This window comes from Metarhizium acridum, assembly GCF_019434415.1.
Source record: "Metarhizium acridum strain ARSEF 324 chromosome Unknown scaffold_356, whole genome shotgun sequence".
NCBI classification, from domain to species: domain Eukaryota; kingdom Fungi; phylum Ascomycota; class Sordariomycetes; order Hypocreales; family Clavicipitaceae; genus Metarhizium; species Metarhizium acridum.
The window spans coordinates 715,116-736,940 of NW_027094030.1; the positions used below are offsets into that span (position 1 = coordinate 715,116).

Genomic DNA, 21,825 nt, shown 5'->3' on the forward strand with positions numbered 1-21,825 from the left:
CGTCAGGGGCAAAAAGGTGGCATTCATCGGCCAAGGCGCTTCGGGGCTTCAGATGCTCCTGGACCTAGCCAAGCAAGACTGCACGCCAGCTAACGGTATTCGTACGCAATCCAAGTGTGGCCGTGCCGATGCGCAAGAGGGATTTCTCCGACGACGAGGGCGAGGAGAAGAAGAACACGCACCAAGCGCTATTTGAAAAGGGCAAATATAACAAACAGCCAAACAGGGGTTCCCTACAACTTCGAGGACCCCAGCCCAGCAGAGAGACGAGCGCATTGCGAACGCCTCTGGACAAGGGGCAGGTTTGTCATTTCCAACAGCAACTTCCCGGACTTTGCGGGCGACAAGGTTGCCAACGCCGAGCTCTATCATTTTTTTGGGCAAACAAGGTCCGCGCCCGAATCACCGACCCCGTCAAGAGAGACTTGACAGCGCCGCTGAACAGCCTCACTGGATTGTAACTAAGCGACCGAGCTTGGAGATGGACTATTACGAGATGATTGACCCGTGACAAGAGGTCGTGGACACGACGGAGCCGACGGCAGAGGCTGCTGCGCGTTGGAGCGACGCGACAAACGCCGTGTACCAGCGGGTGTTGCACCGGAAAACACCCTCTTGGTATATCGGGTCAACGTCTCATATGCCTGGTAAGAATAGGGAGGCGTTGGTTTGATTTGGCGGTTTGACGCTCTGGCGGCCGTGGTGGTGCATCAGGGGCCCGGCACTCGAGGAGGCCACCAGATGAGCACTTGAGAGTTGAGTCGACCAGACGGGCTGAGTCTCTGTCGGCCTGGGCTGCTGGGCTGCTCCACTACAATGGCTGCCAACTAGCACCAGCACGCACTAACATGGCACCTGGGAGCACTGACCAGTTGACACTTGACAGCATGCAGTCAAGTCAAGTCTGGTATTGATGGCTGGGTCTGTGCTGGTTCAACATTGAATGTACTTGACACCACTGTAGACGTGTCTACAGCATGTGCAGAGCCCATAATTGATCCCAGCGCAGTGCTCAGCCCCAGAGCCCTTTACCATCATTGATTTACTCCGTATGTTTCCTCCATACCAGTTGACCCCCACGCATATTGGCCCTTTGACTCCGTCTTCTCATGTCAATATAAAAAGATTGTAGATTCGCACAGTCACACCAGCCTCAGCCAACCCTCGCATAACCCAATTTCGAATCCCAATGCATCTCCTTCGCACAGCATGGCTCCTCGCCATAACCGCCGCTGCGTCGCAACGACGCATGTCAACCCTCATGCTCGACAGCATCGTCGCCCGTAAACAAGGCGTCGTCGACTCGGGCGCAGCGAGCAGCACTCTTGAGAGTGGCATCCTCGCCCAGGCAATCGAGGACATTATTACTCTGTACCCAAATACCAAATGCCACTATAACCACTACCTCTCCTTGGTTCTAGACACTGCCTCGGCAAATCTAACCAATGCCACCATCGCTGCCACGAAACCACTTGATCGATTCTCTCTCGCAACAGCCATCCACACCGCACTCACATCAAAAATCTCTCCCATTACTGCGCGATCCCAAAAAGCCTACCAGGCAATTCATGCCTCCCTGGCACTACAGGCCAGAAACCCCGATGGAGGGCTATGGTACTACGTCTACCCAGAATGGAGCTACCTAGACGGCATGTTCTCCCTCTTACCATTCATGTCTGCCCTCCCGCATAGGAACCATACAGACATGCTTCTCCAAATGAACCTACTCCGCGACCACTGCACCCAAAAAAACACGTCACTCTTATTCCACGGCTACGACTACTCCCGCCGTGCCGTCTGGGCAGACGCGATCACCGGTGCAAGCCCATACGTCTGGGGGCGCTCCCTAGGCTGGTTCCTCGCCTCTCTCGTCCAAACCTGGGATAAACTATCCTGCCAGACCGTCCAACGTGCCCAACTCGTCCCGCTGTGCAACTTAACCAAAGACATTACCCTCCAGCTATCCCATTCTCTCGTCCAGCACGCTGACCCCGAGACCGGCGCGTGGTGGCAAATCGTTACGCTGCCTGGTAAAAAGGGAAACTATCTCGAGAGCTCGAGCACGGCCCTCTTTATATTCTCCTTGCTTAAAGCGCTACGCATTGGGCTTCTTTCCGCATCACACCAGCCCGACTATAAAAAGGCTGCGCTAAAGGCGTACGAGTATACTTTGCGCCGGTTTATTACGGATACAGGCAACGGCACCATTGGGTTTGATAAGACGGTTTCTGTATGTAGCTTGAACTCGACTGCCTCGTTTGAGTATTACACCACGCGGCCGATCTTGCCGAACAGTTTGCTGGGGGAATCGGCTTTTATTTTGGCGGCGTTGGAGGTGGAGAGGTTGACATGAGTCGTGCCGCGTCGTACATGAAGTCGCATGTGTTTGTGCGACGTGACGTGCGCAGTATAGCATCATCCATGTTATAGTCTCTCTGAGATGCAACTCTTTCTTTCTCCTTGATCTTATCCACGATAGAATTTAATTTGTGTTCCTCTGCTGACCAAAGATCAGCGACGCTTTTGTTACACGGTCTTGCGGTCGGCATAAGGAACCGACGGCTTGCTTGTATTGCAGCAAGATGCAGCCACGTAGTCGGATGAGACTGTCACCGGCTGGCAAGGCTCTACTTTGAATACACTAAATCTACATCAGCACAGTACAACCAAGCAGAGGTCTGGTGTCCACTGTCATTGATGCGCGTGCGACGACCATGGATCAACTGTATTGACCAACGTCGGTGCTTCGAACGCGGTGACGCTCATCGGAGCCCTGCCCACGAACCCGTCATTGCTCAGCCCCTACTCTCATGCTGCCCGGCTCCAAGGGCCCCATCTCGTGACTCTCAATGTCAGTCACCACTTGGTGCTGGACACAGCTCTTGCTCGCATTCGTTCCGCCCTTCACTACTGGATTCGCGTCGTGAATCTCCCTGTACGGGCCCATCGCCTCGCTGCTGCTGACCGGTTTGCGGGCCGACGACGACCGGTCCGCGCTGTGTTTGTTCAGGCCGGGGACGTGAAGCCTGGCCAGCAGCGGGCGCACGGCGGCCAGCGAGGCGGCCAAGATGGCCAGCCCCAGCTCGGCGTCGGCCCAGAGGAGGAGCTGGTAATGCAGGTGCTGGGCCTCGTCGCCCACGGCGTGGTTGAGGCGGATGATGATGACGAGCTTGACAATGGTGGAAGCGCTGGCACTTGAGCAGGGACGGCATGTTAGTTGGTGGGCGACTTTCAACAGCCTCGAGCGAAGAGAGTTGGCTCTGCTATACACGCCAACCCGGTAGGGGTACACGGCGGCATGCGACTCACAAAATGCCCAGCCCCAGCAGAAACACGACGCTCAGCTTCAAAACCAACCGCATCTTGACATTCCAGAGGATATACACCGGCAGCAGCGCGTAGAAATAATCAATGACAATGTTTGTAGTTGTGCGGAAATACCCAACAATGTTGCACGTCTTGGACCCGGCGTAGTTGCTCGTGCCGGCCTTGGCACAGAGATGGGACGAGTAGATGGTCATGACGGTGGTCCAAACGACCACGACACCCATGGACCCGATGAGGAGCCATCGTACGGCCCTCGTGGTGGCGATGCGCATTAGCACGAGCGCCACAGCGAGCTTGATCAGACCGGAGTCGATGTAGATGACGAGCTGGTTGGCGAAGTAGAACTGTAGACAGTCAACGGACTAGGTCTGGGTGCGACAGAGGGCAGGCTTGCAACGGCACGTCTGCCATGGTGGAGAGCTGCGAACCTGCTTTGCCTTGTCGGGACTATAGTACGGTTGCAGCGTCGAGTACGGCTTGTCGTCCTCGGCCGCATAGCCGTAGTGCAAGGCCGTGAAGCTGAGGCCGCACAGGACAATGTAGCCCAACTAAATCAAGAGGCCGGATATCAGTACGACCGTCATGTCGGAGGGAATGTAGCCGCCCGAGCAAAGGTCCTTTGCACTAGCTTGGTCAAACTGGGGCGTCACGAATCCTCACATAAGTCAAACACAGCATCACGTCGTCGGCGCCAAACGATTCCGTGATGCGCAGCCGCGAGTACAACCGGGCCGCCACGGCAACGCTGTTGAAGACGAGGAGGATGACGGTGCAGGCGACGAGGCTATCGCGGTAGTGAGCCATGTTCGTCTCCTACCTCTGTTGGACGAAGGGGGGGTTCTGAGCTGCGTGTTAGGCTGTTCTTTTCTCGAGTGTTTGTCCGGGGCCTCTGCGCTGGAGTGTCATCTCGGTGGAAGAGGGATGCAAAGTGGAAAAGAAGAGGTGCTTTTTTGCAGGACGGACGAGCATCAAGTGGGAGGAACGGCCATGCAGAGACGGCACACTCTTCAATGTTACGGCCGGCGACCATCTGATGAAGAAACACATCAGCATCGCAGTGAGCCGTCATTGAAACTTAAGTCGGTTCAGGTCATGTAGATCCCACCGCAGGATGGTACACTACGAGGTCGTATTTCCGGCAAGGCAATGCACGAGACTTGAGCCTTGTTCCGACAGCAGCAGTGGCAATGGCAGGAGCATATCGAACGAGCTGAACTGTCGGCAAGGCGCAATCAGTAGGCTTTGGGCTGGGGCGGGACACAAAGAAGTCGGGTTGTGGTACGGAGTACTCCGTACAGAATACGTACCAACTTTCAATGTCGTTAGTCACGTCCAATAATAGACGCTGTTTTCTGGTCTCGAGCTGGGCTGCACCGCTGTCATAAGAGCCAACCGGGATGTAGATGCTCTGTAGGCCATAAGCGGCCCCTCAGTCGCCTCCACATGGGCAACTTCGAGGCGGTTGTTGCTTGGCCGAGAGCTGGGGTACATTGTACTTGAACGCCGTGATGCCCAGATTTGGCCTAGTCCGGCACGGGACGAAGCGAGGCTGGGGTAAGACGGAGAGTCGTGGAACGTTCGGCCCGTCGCTTAGGGCCGGCTCCCACGAATAATGTATCCATTCCATCATGGTTGGCTGGTCCTCCTCCTCGCCAAGAATTGTGCGCCTGCGCGTAAGCGTCACTAAAAGTAATAGTAAATTCAAGAACAAATAAGGAAAAGGGCAGATCTACCCTCTGCTCTCCTAGAGTAAATCCCCTTTTATCTAAAACGTATCTGTCACGGGTCCGGTATGAGCCCGCCGGTTAATGATATAAACCTGAGCTTTAAGCTCGGATCTATGATATTAACTTGTTTCAAAAATAAATACAACTTAAAGTAGTAAGAACTTGTATTATTTTAAATAATAGAAGCTTTGTTAATTAAATTATTTACTTTAGCGCTCTGTCCGAGTGTAGAATGAGACAACGAAACGGTGGATTGAACAATTACATGGTTCGGTTTTGGACAAATCCCTGCGCCCCGATCTGCAGACTTGTCTATGCCATAGTCAGCAGTGCAAGTTCGGATGCCGATTTTTGCGTCTCAATGATCCCCGACACCCCGGGTTTTAACGAAAAAGTCAAGTAGCTTCGTCTCATTGCATCATTTGAGTCGGGATGGATCAGACGACAAGAGCCATCCAGCGCCAGTGTTGTCATTCAATGCATCTGAGCACATCAAAGGGCACGCCAGGGCACGCCTTGAGCGCAGGTTCCAGTCGCTGATTGGCCTCAAGCCATTTGCACAGCTCTACACTCTCGCCACTCCGCTCTAAGAGCCCTGTTGGACCGTCTGGCTGAGCATGCCCATTGCCCAAGACTGGCCGGGAAAATGATAGAATGAGGACGAGTATTGCTAGCCATATAATGACCTTACTGGCTCACGCAAAATGCCGGTCAAAGCGTGCGAGTCGAAAAAGAGAGAGAGAGAGATAATAACCTGAGAAGTAAGGGGAAGATAGCCGTGAAGCCAGAACTAGGTCTAAAGTTGTCATTGCAAGAGAAAGGAGACCGGTTCCTCGTTCTTGGTATCCTGAATGCGCAACCTCTTTTGTGCTGGTGCACAGCTAGGGCAATAGATCCAGCAACCGGCTTAAGAACTGGGTGATGGACTCTTGTCTGGGGACTTATAACTAAAAGTACCGTCAGAAAGAGAACCAGACATTTGAGCCCTTGGGCCGCATGCTTGGCGTCCGGCCCCTCTCCCCAATCCGCCCAGCGTACATTGAAGTATTATTTGACCGGAAAAGAAGTGGTTTCAGCCCACAATAGTTTCAATGTTGCATTTTCACATTCCGATGTACACTCCGGCCCCTGTTTGATTAACCACCCGTGACTTCACAGGGGGGTCAAACAACCAATACAGTATGAGTTGCAAAGATGTTGGGGGAGTAGGTACCTGATTTCCCAAGAGGAGAAATACAGAAGTTCATATTCTTTACCCCTCGCTAACACCTTTATAATCTATTAACAATAACTCTCGTAGAATGCTTGGATCGCTGATAGAACAAGGGGACCCTACTCTATCAAGCTTGTTAGGTCACGGGTGGTAATCGGACAGGGTTGGATGGTAGGTTCTCGAATGCAAGGAGCAGACTGGTTTGCTTTGGTAAGTGCGTTATGGAACGAAAAAAATGGCCGCGTAGATGGAAGACCTGGTAATATTGGTCCGCAGACTTTTAACAAGATTCGCAACTAAATGCCGTCTTTGCGTTGCTTCTACTTTAGTTAAGAGCCCCCAATCGGATATAATTTAACTCAATTTTAACAATGCAAACTACTTTATTCATACTTATTGGCTATCTTGCTGCCTCTGCCCTTGCCGGGGGATATGCGGGATGCCCGGAAACAGTGGGAGCTTTCCAAGCCTACGAGGTCGACTCACTGAAGCCAAATGCGGGTCAAACAGTTGGTTTCAGGTCTGTGGCTGGGACAAAAGTCAGAGCTTATGCAGAAAAATAATTGGCAGGCATGCCGTGGTGCGAATGGAGGCAGATGCAAGTTCGCAGAACTCGTAAAGCATGGATCCAGCAGCACGTACCCCACGCCTGGGTTGTTTGAAAGAACGGGAAGCTTGTCACTCAAGGAACCGTCGATTGTCACATATCCTACATGTCGCGCCCACAGTCATCTCTTAGTAAGGTGAAAGACTACTTCAGACAAAATATCCTCGAGGATGGCAGTGCGAAATATCCAGAAACGGTCCTGAAATTGGGGATAACGGCTGACAATGGAAGAATCAAAATAACCCAATCAGATAAGATCAACAACAAAGATGTGTTTAACGATCTTACGATACCTTGAGCCAAATCCGGACAGCAAGAGCGGGTGATGCCGGCAAATTCTTAGCACCCGAAGCGCGCAGGCAACTGGGACCCCACGGCATCCAGATGATAAGGAAGAATCTAGGCGTCAGCCCGATATCCATAGCACGTAAAACTTGGCAGTCGGTAGATTGGAAGACGACTGCGCGAAATTCTCAAAGTAAAAACGTGCAAAATTATCAGAATCTGATTGAAGACTTCAATCAGATGTATTATTCAGAGGCGTCAGAGAAACAACACCGACACGTCATCGCCAAATTCAAGACGCTGGATGATCGTCGAGCCGCTTGTCAATGAAGCACTTTATCTCCGCTGCAGACCAAGTTGGAAAAATAGCATGTCAATGGACGTGCTTGACGCAGTGTGCAGAGAAGAGAACGTACACGAAAGATTCATATTTGTATCGAGTATCTGTCTTGTATCGAATTATGTCTGTTGAGTTTACTTGTAGCATATATGTATTTACTCTGCCTCCTAGCGGTCTAGCTCCAGGTGATATCTTTCCGTGATTCTGGTATTCTCTGCCGGGGTTATCATTGTACTATGATCCTTGCTAATTAACCACACATTTTCCTTTGGACATGGCTATACAGGTCGTCCGGATGATACCAGCTTTCTGGGTGCAACAAATGCGTGGCGAATCCCTCGCAGCGGCGCTTTGCAGACTATCCGATGAGGAGCCTGGCAACGTCCTCACGCAGCTTGGACGAACTATCAAAGAGCTTCGCGCTCTCAACCCCCCCGGGCATGAAACCAGAGCTGTACAGGCGGGACATTGCGCGATTCTAGGATTCCCCAAACAAACCCCAGGCTTGGACCTTGTGCATCAAGTTGGGAGTTTCACTGTTGGCTCCGCGAAGGGTTGCAACCGGACCATCACCCAGACCGCCAAGACAATCAAAATTGGAAAGGGATTAGAAACATGGTCTCTCATCAGGATAGTGACTGGGGTGTGCCCGTGTTTACTCGTGGCGATCTCAATCCATTCAAGATATTAGTGCGTAGTGATAAAGTGTATCGTGGACTGAGAGTTTACAGGTTGGCATTCTTGTTATTAGAAATACACATCTGCTTAGCTAGGAACAAAAAGACAAAGGCGTGGCAAGATGTACTCCCAAGGTTTCTTGAATTACGACCCAACACGACAGAAATGGTGGGGTCTGGTTCATTCTAGCTGGAAATGGGTCTAAGCGCTCCTCATCCTCAACTTTTGTAATCATGATACGAGCGAGGAGGTTATGGTGTTGCGACCCTTTGCTAACTCATGTTCCTCATGTATCCATCCGCCGAGGGGATGATTTTTGATCAGGAACACGGCTCTTAGTCCCGTCTTAGGGGCCAACGAGAAATCACCAGTGGTATCTGGGATAGGTCAGTCAGCTAGATGCAAAGGTTGTGCAGGTGTGTGTATTGTCATCTTCCCTCCATTGCCCTCCACTCCGCTAGGCTACAATGCGACATGAGCCGTTTCTTGTTGAAGACCATTCTGCGTGAGAATTGCCGCAGACAAACTTCAAGGCCGAGCTTTACCCGCCCATTGAAACACCATTGTCTCTTTCCATTGGTATTTGATTTGCGAGGGCCGTGTCTTATGGGACCCTCACGACTCTTTCTTCTGGAGCCTCAGAGTCTAATCAATCCGGTGCCTATTCATCGGGTCACACTCCAACTCTGCCATACGGCCGGAGAATTGATGGGAGGCGACATAAGCCTCATCGCATAATTAGCAACGATATCTAATTACTTGGTATATTCTAGCAAGATGAATTATAGTAAGTATGTGTATGTGTATGTATGTGTATTCAACTGGTGTGGCCTCGTCTCCCAAGATGTCTTGAGAGCATCTGCCACTCGCGATAGTAGTACTAAGCAGACTTTACGCACTAAAGCATAGAAGGTAGTCTAGTATTGAAGAAGTAGGATAGGAGTACTATCATAATTTTACTTAGGGTTAGAAGTAGCAAACTAAGGCCTGAAAGCAAAATAGTAAAACGTTTCGCGAGCGGCACCTAGATTTATTACATCTATTCAACTTTCCTCCTCGCGCTTCTGCAAAAACGGCCTGCTCGTCTACTATTTGACCAATTATAAGTTGACCCCCTTGAATTTCTGAGTAACCCGCTGTATAGCTACCTCGACCGGCAGCCTTTCGATGGAACTAGCACCATAGAGACCATGAAGGCTCTTTACGCTTTTGAGAATGTACTGCGCATCCTCGGCCTGGCGATGGGACCACCATGGCACAAGACGATGACGTCCTCTCTGATTGCAACCGCCGCGTCCCGTATCTCTTGAATCTCGTCAACGCATGCCTCGAGAGTCTTTGCTGTTCTCGCCCCAATCTTTCCTGAGGTCGTTAATTCCATGTACGCGACGAGAGTATCCGCTCCCGTCTGGGTCATGGCGATGGCGTCGTCGGCATTGAACCGGTAAGGCGTGGTGACCAAGCCCATTTTGGTGGCTTCGGCAATCATGGCCACAACATACACCACCCCCGCATCTACCTCTTTCTCAATTTCATTTCAAAATGCCTCACATTGTCATAATTGGAACGCTGGATACTAAGGAGGACGAGTTCATGTATCTTCGTGAGGGCATCGCCAGCATATCTCAATGTCTCCCTTCCCCAACACATATTACACTCGTTGACTGTGGTAGAGAGCATGTGACAGATTGTGCCATCAGCACATCACGTTCCCAACTGCTGGAATAATATTCTGAAGCTGGCAGTCATGTTCTGCCCGGGCCCCGGGCCGAAGCAATTGATGAGGTGATTCCCTGCGTGTCTAAATACATTTGCGACCTGTTACATATAGACAAAATACACGCAATCATCGGAGCCGGCGGTTCCGGAGGTACGAGCATTGTCTCCGCCATAATGAGAGACGCAGTCCCTCTTGGCCTTTCCAAACTCATTGTCAGTACCGTTGCATCGGGTGGTACCGGCCCAGTGGTCGGGGAAACAGACATGTCTCTCATGTACTCTGTTGTCGATATTGCCGGCACAAATCAGTTGCTATGTGAGATTCTCTCGAACGCAGCAGGCGCGATTGCTGGCATGGCCTTTTCCTACGAACGGAGACTGGCACGAGAAAACCCACGAACGATGACGACCGGAAGGGGGAGAACTAGAATTGGCATAACAATGTTTGGAGTCACGACCTCATGCGTGGATAATGTCAGGCGTCATCTAGAGAGTCACTATGACGTGGAGATATATGTTTTCCACGCCACTAGACATGGAGGGAAATCGATGGAACGGCTAGTGGAAGAAGGCAGGCTCGATGCTATTCTGGACCTCACCACGACAGAGATATGCGATCTTCTTGCTGGTGGGAACATGCGCGCCGACCCCAATCGCTTGGAAGCCGCATTGAAAAGGGGCGTACCCAACATTATATCCGTTGGCGCTGCGGATATGGTGAACTTTGGGCCACTCGAGACGGTTTCACCATGTTACAAACACCGGAAACTGTACAAACAACCCCGCCGTTACTCTCATGCGAACCTCAGACACCGAATGTGCTGATGTGACCATGTTTATTGTGAGTGAACTCCGCCAATTCGCCAAGGATGTCTCCATGGTGGAAGTTTAGCGTCCAATGGGTGCTGTGAGCAGCATTTCAATTCCACCAGGACCGTTTGCAGACTCCCGTGCCGATAGCGTTCTATTTGAGACGTTAAAGTTTGGATTAAAAGGCAGCGGTATTCGGGTAGTTGAAGATGCTCGCGAGATTAACGATGACGATTTCGCAGTCGATATCGCCGAGAGGCTGATGAGTCTTGTCGCCAAAAGCTCAGGTCATTGATGTATATTACTACTAATATACTTAGTTCTCTTTGAGAATAGTAATCAATTAATTTAGTTGTCCAGTAATAAGTGCTAAATAGAAGCGAGTATTTTTATAAAAAGATTACTACTATGAGATAAAATTATGTCTACTTCATCACTCGTATAGTAATTTAATATTACAAGTACTTACTTTACGACAAAAGTACAGGTTCACCGCAAATATGCCTCCATTTATGGAGGTCGTGGTGTCAGGTTTTGGAGGATGGGGGTGCCGCTTTTGGAGGACAATTTGCGAAGTCGCCGGGCTTAATTAAGCCGGCCCCACCCCATCATGTCAGCGCCACTCCGCCCGGGACCCATAAGCCCGGCGCTTGCGCTGAATAGTATATGACCAGAAGGCAACCACTTTGCCTGCTGTTCCCATGAGCTATTGGGCATTCTTCTCCATCTTGACAGAGCATTGCAACTATAGCCATAAAAAACAAATCCTCGCGCGCTCAACACCCCCCTGAATACTATCGATTAAAGCGGACGCGACTTGCCAGATATAGCGTTGTTTAAAAGCGTTATGCCAATACAACCAAAGTTAACATGCATGGTGTGAAGATAAAGTGGATAAGGTTAATAGCAGAATGTGGCATTACGATGCGATATCTAATTCTCTTAGACATTATAACTACTTGTCTATTAGTAATATTAACTACCTTAAAAATGCCTTTGAAGAAGATATTATAACATTTTTAAAGTAAATGCTAGATTCATATCGTAAAATACGTAAAAGAAGTATAGTTAATACATATAAAAGAATTCTTTTTTAAGTTTACCGAAAATCTATTAGTATAAACTTTAACGCCTAGATAAATAAAGAGATTAACGATGTAAGAGCACTACCACTTTAACAGCTAAATACCGTTATAAAATGTATACTTACGCGTAAAATAGTATATTAATAGTTATCTTATAATTTAATATAAGCTTAACACTTTAATTAATAAAAAGCCTATAATAGATATTAATAATATTTATTTAGTATAGTATCATTACTAGGTTTATAATACATTTATCTTTCTAAACGAATGGTAAAGAATACAGCTAATACTTCTAATTCTCTTATAGGTATATACAGTAACGCGTTTAAGAGTCTTTACGTATAAAAAGCTAAATAAAAAAGCTATTAATAACCACTACTTTAGTATTAACGAAGAGACAGAATTATTATCTATTTCGCTTACTAACTCTATTTAGCGGTTATAATATAAGCATAACTTTAATAAGTTATATACTATATAAATGTAACTACTTACTAGGTATATATAAACTAGCGGATTTAATGTAATATTATTACGGCTTTTCTTAGGCGTTCTTTAAATAAGGCTTTATTAAAAGCAGCCGGTTATATAAGCTATTATATAAATCTATAAGCTCTAATAAATACTACTTATTTAAACGTTAAGAATATTAAAACTAACTTTACCCTAATAAAACTTATTAAACTTTAAGATAATTTAAGCTAAGAAGTTTATTATAAGTCTAGAAGTATAAGAGACGTAAAAGTACGTGAAATTAAACTCTATTAAATATATTATACCGTGGAAAATAAGGTACGATTAATAAGAGTATATTTACGAAAGATAGCTAAGATAATAACACAAAAGACTTTTTTAATAATATTAGTATAATAAAAATAAATTTATAACTTAAGAACGAAACTAATTTATTTCTTAACCTTAAACCTAACGTATAGAATCCTTAATCTTCTTATAACTTAAAACAGTATTAACTATTAATTAATCTTATATATGCTAATATAGGTAACTTAAACGATAAAATAAAACTAAAACATTATATTTATACTATAAATATAATAATACTTCTTAAAAGAGAGCGTAAAATCTAGCGTGTAAAGTTTAAGGTAAAAGTATAAACTAATAAGTTTTCTTAAAGCTATAATATAAACTAATACTTTATTTACTTTAAGAATAAGTGTACGCTTATAAGCTAAAGGCTTAATAAATTTTACTCTTCTTATTAAGTAAGAGACCACTTAATATTTAAACACCTTAAAGGACTTAATAAATTAGCGGTAATATACCTTAAGCTAAGATACTAAGATAAGAAGGCTTTATTCTATAAGCTTTAAGCCTTTTAAGCTTACTTAGTAAGAGTTTATTAGAGTATTAGAAGTAGTGTAGTTTTGTAGTTTTTAGTGAATTTTAGTGTAGTATAGTATAGTGTAGTTTTACTACACTATATTACATTTTAAAAATTAGTGTAATATATAGTATTAATTAATTTATAAGCTATTATTAGCTAATATAATTAATAAGCTAAAATAGAGCTAAATTTACTTATTAATATTAGTATTAATAAGTAGGGATTAGCTAGCTTAGATAAGCTAAAAACAGGGATTAAAAAACTAATAAAAATAAAATAAAAGGGAATTATAAGGGAATTATAAGGGAATTATATTAAGTAAGCAAGTATTATTTTATATTATTATTATAAGTAAAATATTTTAAGTATAATAAATTTCAAAATTTCTATTATTTACATATAAATATCTTATAAAATAATAATATTTATAATATTACCCTATAACTTAAATATAAAATATTAAATATTAAAGTTATAAGAAATATATTGAAGTTATAAATAATATATTTAAATACCTTAAAATTTTTCATATAAAATAATATTTTATACTTTCTTTTTATATATATTATTTCCTATATTATAATAAATTTTATATTTCTTACTTAACTTTTTTATTTTTAAATTTTATTATAAAAAAAGTTTTATTAAAAAAAAGCTAATATAAGTATATTATATATTAAAATAAAGCTAAAAATCACGTGATTTTAAATCTTTAAAAATTAACCTTAAAATGTAAATATTTAGCGAGATATTAAGCTTTTAATCTCTTATTTTTTAAAAGTAAATCTTAATTTTTAGCTAAGATTTCACCTATTATAACTCGCTTAATTTATAAGCTATATATATAAAAACTAATGCATTATAAAGAACTAAATTAGCTTTATTTAAGTATAATAATTATAACCTTATAGGTCTTATAATTAACGTTATATTTATAATTAAAATTTCCCTTTATAATTATATATTATACTATAAATGTAGTTATAGTGTAATTAAACTACATTAAAACTATAAAAACTACACTACACTACAAACTACACTAAAAAACTATATATAGTATAGTTTTTTTATTAATGCTTTTAAGTTTATAGGTATTAGAGTATTAATAAAAAAACTATACTACATGTAGTTTTTTAGTGTAGTTTTTAATGTAGTGTAGTTTTTATAGTTTTAATGTAGTTTAACTATACTATAATTACATTTATAGTGTAATATATAATTATAAGAGCTTTAAAAGTAGACTTATAAGCTTATAGAAATAACTAAAAAATACTATAGTTTTAGCTTATTATAATGCTATAAGAATATCCTTTATAAGTTAATTAATAAGTAAAATATTAAAGTTTAAAGAATTCTAAAAATAACGATATTAACTTAATTTATTTTAAGTATTTAATAAGAAATAAATGCTTTTTAAATGTTATTTATATATATATAATATATGTAATTAATATAAAAATTTAAAATATTTTTTTTTTACTTTAATTATATGTAAATAATATTTTAAAATATTTTTAGTTTTTATTTATATTTTATTTAATTAAAATAAATCTATAAAAATAAGTAATAAGTATTTTTATATTTTATATAAGTTATCTTAATAGCTTATTAATATAAAACGTATAACTTTATTAGATATATATTTAATAAAATTTATATAAATTATTTTATATATAATTATATATGTTTTTTAATTTAATTAATATATATTATTTATATTAAAGTAAAATTATATATATTATTAATTCATATATCATAAAGTATTTTATAAGCTTAGATATATATTTAATATAATTAATTTTATATATATAAAGATTAACATAAATATTAAAAACTTTATTCTTAAGTTTTTTTAATTCTATATATTAAAACTATTATAACTTTATAAAAAAAAGAAGTTTAAAAATAAGAGTAGTATTATTTTAAAGCTTATAATCTTAGCTATTTAAAAATATTAACCCCACTTAATTTCACCTATTAGTTATAAAGATAATAGCCGCGGTATTTAATAGGGTAAGTTAACTAGGGTAAAACGTTATAGCATTTTACCTTACTTTAATAAAAAACGCTATAATTTCTATTTCCTAATATCTCTACGAATACTTAACTAAAATTTATAAGCTTATAATTAATTAATAGCCCTTAAAAAGCCCTTTAATTTAATACTAGTTATATAATTATAAGTCTAGTATTCTAGAAGTTATATTTAGTTAAAGTTTTAAGATATAAAGATTTCCTATAAGCTATATATACATGTTTTAAGTGATAAAATAGCACATTATTATATAATATAACGCCTTTAATATATTATAAGTATACTAGCTTTTTTAACTATTTTACTATAATTACATTTTCTCGTAAAACTATTCTATTATTTCCTACACGAATATATATGTTTAAGAGGTAAGTTAAGCATTAAAAAAATGCTTAAATTTTAAGGTTTTTAAAACCGTTTATATTATAAATTTATTTTATTTATTAATTATATTCTCTTACTTTAAAGTTTAAAACCTTTCTTTTTTTACATTAATCTTCTTACCCTTATAACTTTACGAATACTTAACTTTTATTTAAACTTGTTTTATTATTAAATAGCCTTAAATTTAAGCCATCTTATAAAAACTTTTTATTATTTAAAACTTACCTTTATAATAGATTAAAATCCTCTTAGAATTACACCTCTTATTATTACAAATAATTTAAGCTTTTCTTAGTAAACTTTAACTAAAAAAGACTATATAAATAATAAAAGCTATTAATTTCGCATAAAACTATATATTATTTAACATAACCTTTTTTCTTATAAGGTTTTAGTAGTTAATTTAAAAAAACCACGAGAAATCACCTTTTTTTACAGCTAGCTAAGCTGTAACTTTACTTTTACCTGCTTAACTAGCTGTTTTTAATCCTTTAATAGTTTAATATATTATAGAAAAAAACATTCTACTATTATAGTATTAAAAGCCGAAGAAAACGATAAAATAACTAGTAAGTTACTTCTTTTATTATTTTATATCTTATTATATTATTAATTTATATATTTATAATATTATAAACTTATAATTTACTAATATACTTATAAATAGTCCCTGTTATTATAGAATCACCTTTAATTTCCGACTTTTTAATTGAGTCTAGCTTTTCTAGCTTTTTAAGAAGTAATAAAAGACCTAAAAATAATACTATTACTAGTAGTAGTAATAGATTTTCTAACGATATTACTCTTATATTAGCTCTTAAATTTATGCTTTAAAATAACCTATCTTTTACTATTATAACTACTAAAAGCTTTAAAAAGCTTTTAAGTTATTATTATAAGTAAGTTTATATTATTATATTAATATATATAATATAACTTATATTATTATATATCATACTAATATTAAGTTATTTTAGTTATAATATTAGCTTTTTTTATTATAAAGGCCTTATATCTTACATGAAAATATTACATTCTAATATAAAAAAGAATATAATAAATAAAATTTAAAATTAACTTAATAAAATAGGTTTTATATTTATTTAACTTAATATTTAAACTTCTATTAATTCTAAATTATATTTAAGGGTTATAACTAATTAGTTAAACCTCTAATTTAACTTAGAATATTATTTAATTGGTAAGTATTCTTATATTTATATTATTATTATTATAATTTAAAAGCTAATTATATGTTAAGGATTTAAATATTTACCTACTAGTTATACCAGCTATTTAATTAATTTAATTTTCAATGAATTATTAACTAAATATAATATAAACCCTAAAGAAATTATAAGGTTAGTAGTTTATAATTATATATAAAATAATATTAATTTACTAACTTTTTAATTATAGCTTTACTAAAGATAATAGTTCTAATAATAATACCTTTTTATCTTCTTTTTTAAACTTATATTTTAAAAGGTATAAAAAGCCTTTAAATATTTAATATATAGCCTATATTTTAAATATAATAGCTAAAGATATAATATTTATATTTATTAATAAAATAATAAATATTAAAAATATTAAAGATTATATAAATAGCGAATTCTTACATTATTTTACCGAAGAATTTAACGATTTATCTGCTAAAAAAAGAATAAAATTTAATAATTTAATTTCAGGTATTTATTATAACTTATATTACTTATTTTAAGTTATTATATATAATTTAAGCTAATTATAAAATAGGAATTATTAGAAAAGTTAAAAGAATAGCTATTCTTATTAAAATTAACTAATAACTTTATTTATAATAGTTAAAAGCTTTAAAAGAAGCTAAAGATAAAGGATTTGTTACTAAAAATAGTAATCTTATAAAAATACTATTAAGTAAGTTATTAATTCTATATTATAAATATTATTTAAAGCTTTAAAAGCTTATAAATATTATTTAAAGCTTTTAAAGCTTATAAATATTATTATTAATATTAATAAGTTATAATAAGTATTAATAATTAACTTTACTTATATTAGCAAACGCAATAAGATGGAATTCAACCTATAAAATACTTTACACAGCTATTTTATTAGTAGAACCTATTAAAATATTACAAAAAAAAACGAATTTAGTAGCTTTTAAAGATACTAGCTTAACTACGTAAGAATAGGCTAATTTAAATACTTTAACAAGTATTTTAGAGATTTTTAATTAGCCTATAACCAGAGCATTAAAAGTAGTGTAGTTTTATAGTTTCTAGTGAATTTTAGTGTAGTGTATTATAGTGTAATTTTACTATACTATATTACTTTATTAGCTTAAACGCGATACACACACACACCTATAACTCTATACGCGGTATCGCGATCTAGTTACTTTCTAATTCCTATAACTCACTTCTTAAGGATAATAAGGTCCTTAAATAAGCAATAAATTAATTTAAATAGAGTAATTAAATGCTTTTAAAATACTAGTAATTCTAATTACACGTATTATAAGCTATAGCTTATTATAAGTGTAAACGAGTACTTAAATAACTTAAACGATTTAGCTACGTACAAAGCTCTTACAAATATAGTAAATACAAGTGTATTGTATATTGTATTTTGTATTGTATTGTATTTTCATGTATTGTATTTAAATACATTACATTACATAACTAAAATACCTATAAATGTATTATAAGTAAAAAAAACCCCTGTTTTCTTAAACTAAAGATTATAAGGCTAATTATAAGGGTTATAAAGGAAAATTTTATATCATTAAAAAGAGCTAAACTAGCTCTTTAAAATGCCCCACTTTTTCCTACTATAAGTTATTATCTTAAAAAGTTATAAGCAATTGAAAATTCGCCCCGCTTTACTTACTTTTTATTTTAAGACATAACTTTAAAGCTTAATATCTCGCTTAATATCCACATTTGAAGGTTAGTTTTTAAAGATCTAAAATCAAGTAATTTTTAGCTTTATTTTAATATATAATATGCTTATATAAGCATTTATTTATAATATTAGATATTTTATAGCCTTATAATACATTTATAGGTATTCGTATCCTGTAATGTATTGTAATATATTACAATACAATACAATACAATATAGTATAGTAAAAACTACAAAAAATACAATACATTTAGAGGTCTGGCTACGTAGTATAGGCTTATATAAGGCTAATTAAAAGACTTAAAAAAATATTAGTAAAAGACATTATAAAACTAATTATAAAGGCGAAACTTATTAAATTAAAAACTTATACATGTACTTATTCTCTTATACTAATAATATAGCTATAATTAAATATACTATTTAACTTTCTTTAACTTATAAGCATAAATACTACTATATAAATCCTTCTTAAACGAGTAAAGCTTACCGCTTTTATAAGTTAATAATAAGTAATAATAATTAAGTAAATCTATTATATAATTCTTTAACCTATAAACTAATTATTTAATTATAGTTCTAGCTCCCTTATTTCTTTACTTAGCTTTAAAGTCTTTAACGTTATTAGCTTAATCTCCTTTTCTTTTTTCTCTATAACGTTAAAACGTTTTAGTCTCTTAAAAGCTCTTATAAAGTAGCGTTCTATAAATTTAACGGTTACCTTTTAGAATAATTAATAGCGTTTAATAATATTATACTAGAACTCTTTTTATATTAGTTCTTTTAAAATTAAGTTTATAAAGCTTATACCTATAGGTAATCTATTATACACTAATTATTCTTATACGTACCCTTATAAAAGGTCTATTATATTACACGTAGTCTTTTAAGTTAAAGAGAGATAATAATATCTTACTTAATCTATAAGAGCCTTACTTTAATTAAAGGTTATTATATTTAAAATTACCTCTTAAATATTTTCTTTATAATTAAAGTATTTATTTTTTATAGCTAATAATATAATATTAATTTTTACTTCTTTCTTAGCTTTCTTAGTTTCTTTAAGGTCTTCTAAGTAATTAAAGAGTTATTTAATAGTTAAAAGCTAATTTAATATTATTGTTTTCTCTTCTTTAATAAAGCTTTTATAGATTAATAGTAAAAAAAGAGATAAACTAGTATTAGATAATAAAAGTTAATTCGTTTATTTCCTTAATATTAATCTTAAAGGCTTTAAAGTTATAAAATCTTAAATGTTATTCTCTTTATTATTACTCTCTTAATTAAAGTTATTAAAACTTTACTATTAAGGTATCTTTTTTAGGTTTAGTATAATAATATTCTTCTTAACCTTTCTTAAAACTTTTATAAGGTTAATAACTTTCTTATTTATTTAATCTCTTATAACCTTAAAGTATTTAATAATTATATTAATCTCACGCCTAATAACTAATTACTATAGGTTATTATAAGTAATTAGGTGTTCTCTTAGAATTCTAGGTTACGTTCTTTTTATATAATATTATATTCTAAATATAATTATATTCTTATTAATTCTAGTTTATTTAATTAACCTTAAATAATTGTATTTTTATTAGCTAATATAAGTGTTTCTTAGAATAAAGCCTTTAATTAATATAATAGTATTCTTCTTTATTATAAGCGCGTATAATTTACCTTTACTTTTATAAAGACTTTAACCTAAGAATTTAAGGTTATTATCTTTCTCTCTTATTACTTTAAGGTATACTTTAAGCTTATTTACAGCTATATCTCATAAAATTTATAAGACCTTATTTACTCTTTTATTATTTATAACGCGGCTTTTCTTTAATAAATATAATTAATCTCTTAAATATAATTTATAATTACTTTTAGCTAAGGTTTTCTCTTTAAGTATTATTATTTCTTAGGTATAAATATTCTTTAATTTAGCTTATTATCCTATTATCTTACTTAAGTAATAGCTTATAAGTTCTTTAAAGTAATTAATTAAGAATATTAAGCACGTGTAATTATATTTCTAGTTTTTTATTTAAGGTATATATAATATTAGAATATACTTAAACTTATAGGGGTAATTTAGTAATTAAAGTACTTATTATTATCCCTTAATAAACTACTTAAAACGTTAATTTTTACCTCTTATAAGAGAGTTAAATACGTATAATATCTTACGCTTATAATTAAATATAGAGTATATTTAATAGCCTAGAAAGTATACGAACTTTATAAAGAATTGTATTTTCTTTTAGTATATATAAATATCTTATAAATTATATTAGATACTATATATAATATTTATTAAGATATTATTAAGTCTTTTAACCTTATTATTAATTAATTTATATAATTCTTACTTAATAAGTTACCTAGCTTATATAATAAATAAGTGTAATATAACGTTAAAAACCTTTTTAATTTCTCTTCTTATAATATAACCTATTATTATTAGTTTAAACTAATTTAGCTAATAGTTTAACCCTTTCTTAGTATAACTTTTAGCTATAAATTTATAAATTTCTATTAAGTAATTATTCTATAACTTCTTAAATATTATTATAAATATAAGTAATAGTTCTTTATAATACTTATTAAGGATTTTTAAGTTCTTATAAACTTTACGCTTATAATTCTATTACTTTTAGGGTTAATATAATAGTAGTTAAAAGAGGTAAAGGTTAATAAGATTTTACTTAATAAGCGGTTTCTTTCTTTTTATATAAAACTTACTAGTATATATAAAGTACGTTCTTTTATATATAATAATAATTACGTTCTTAATCTTTAAAAATAGGTATACTTAATTCTTTTCTAGTTTAGTAACGTTAGCTTATACTTACATTTAAGTAGCTATAATTAAATGCTTTATAAGTTTAATTTCCTTAAAGATACCTTTCTTAATTAAGAACGCTTAAAAAGCTTAAATACTTAATTTAATTAATACCTAAATATCTTCTTATAAGGTTTCTTATATCTTATAAGCGGGATTTAAAGGGTAAGTAAGCTAAAATATTTAATCTTTAATAGCTTAAACCTAATATTATATAAAATAATAAGTAAGAAAGCTTTATAATACTTTTAATAATAATAATATTAAGGGTTATAAAGCTTTAAAAAGAGAAGATATAAAGGCTATATTATATTAAAGAGAAGAAAAGATATTAATATATATAAAAGGTAAGAAGATTAAATTCTTAAGAGGTATAAAGAGTACTTTTTTATACTTATAGTATATAAGGTTATAGCCTTAAGTGCTTCGTTTAAACTTTATAATAAATTACTATATAGTTTTTTACCTAATTTTACTTAGCTATTAGTTTTTCTTTTTTATAACTCTCTTCTTTTAATATCTCTCTTTTTTATCTCTTAATTATT

At 35.9% G+C, this 21,825-nt stretch overlaps 4 protein-coding genes across 4 annotated transcripts; 3 read left to right on the plus strand and 1 right to left on the minus strand.

Moving 5' to 3' along the window:
* Positions 1-1,189: 1,189 nt before the first annotated feature.
* J3458_015593 (uncharacterized protein) lies at positions 1,190-2,353 on the plus strand (the record flags this gene model as incomplete). The annotated part of the gene is made up of 1 exon (XM_007808309.1): positions 1,190-2,353. The coding sequence occupies one exon, from the start codon at positions 1,190-1,192 to the stop codon at positions 2,351-2,353; it is 1,164 nt and encodes a 387-aa protein (XP_007806500.1).
* A 435-nt stretch (positions 2,354-2,788) lies between these two features.
* J3458_015594 (uncharacterized protein) lies at positions 2,789-4,131 on the minus strand (the record flags this gene model as incomplete). The annotated part of the gene is made up of 4 exons (XM_007808310.1): positions 2,789-3,194; positions 3,310-3,671; positions 3,756-3,875; positions 3,988-4,131. 4 exons carry the CDS (start codon positions 4,129-4,131, stop codon positions 2,789-2,791), a joined length of 1,032 nt encoding a protein of 343 aa, XP_007806501.1.
* A 5,939-nt stretch (positions 4,132-10,070) lies between these two features.
* Positions 10,071-10,721, plus strand: J3458_015595 (uncharacterized protein; the record flags this gene model as incomplete). The annotated part of the gene is made up of 1 exon (XM_007808312.1): positions 10,071-10,721. One exon carries the CDS (start codon positions 10,071-10,073, stop codon positions 10,719-10,721), a length of 651 nt encoding a protein of 216 aa, XP_007806503.1.
* Positions 10,722-10,794: 73 nt separating this feature from the next.
* J3458_015596 (uncharacterized protein) lies at positions 10,795-11,001 on the plus strand (the record flags this gene model as incomplete). Its single annotated transcript, XM_066120844.1, has 1 exon — positions 10,795-11,001. One exon carries the CDS (start codon positions 10,795-10,797, stop codon positions 10,999-11,001), a length of 207 nt encoding a protein of 68 aa, XP_065974172.1.
* Positions 11,002-21,825: the final 10,824 nt, after the last annotated feature.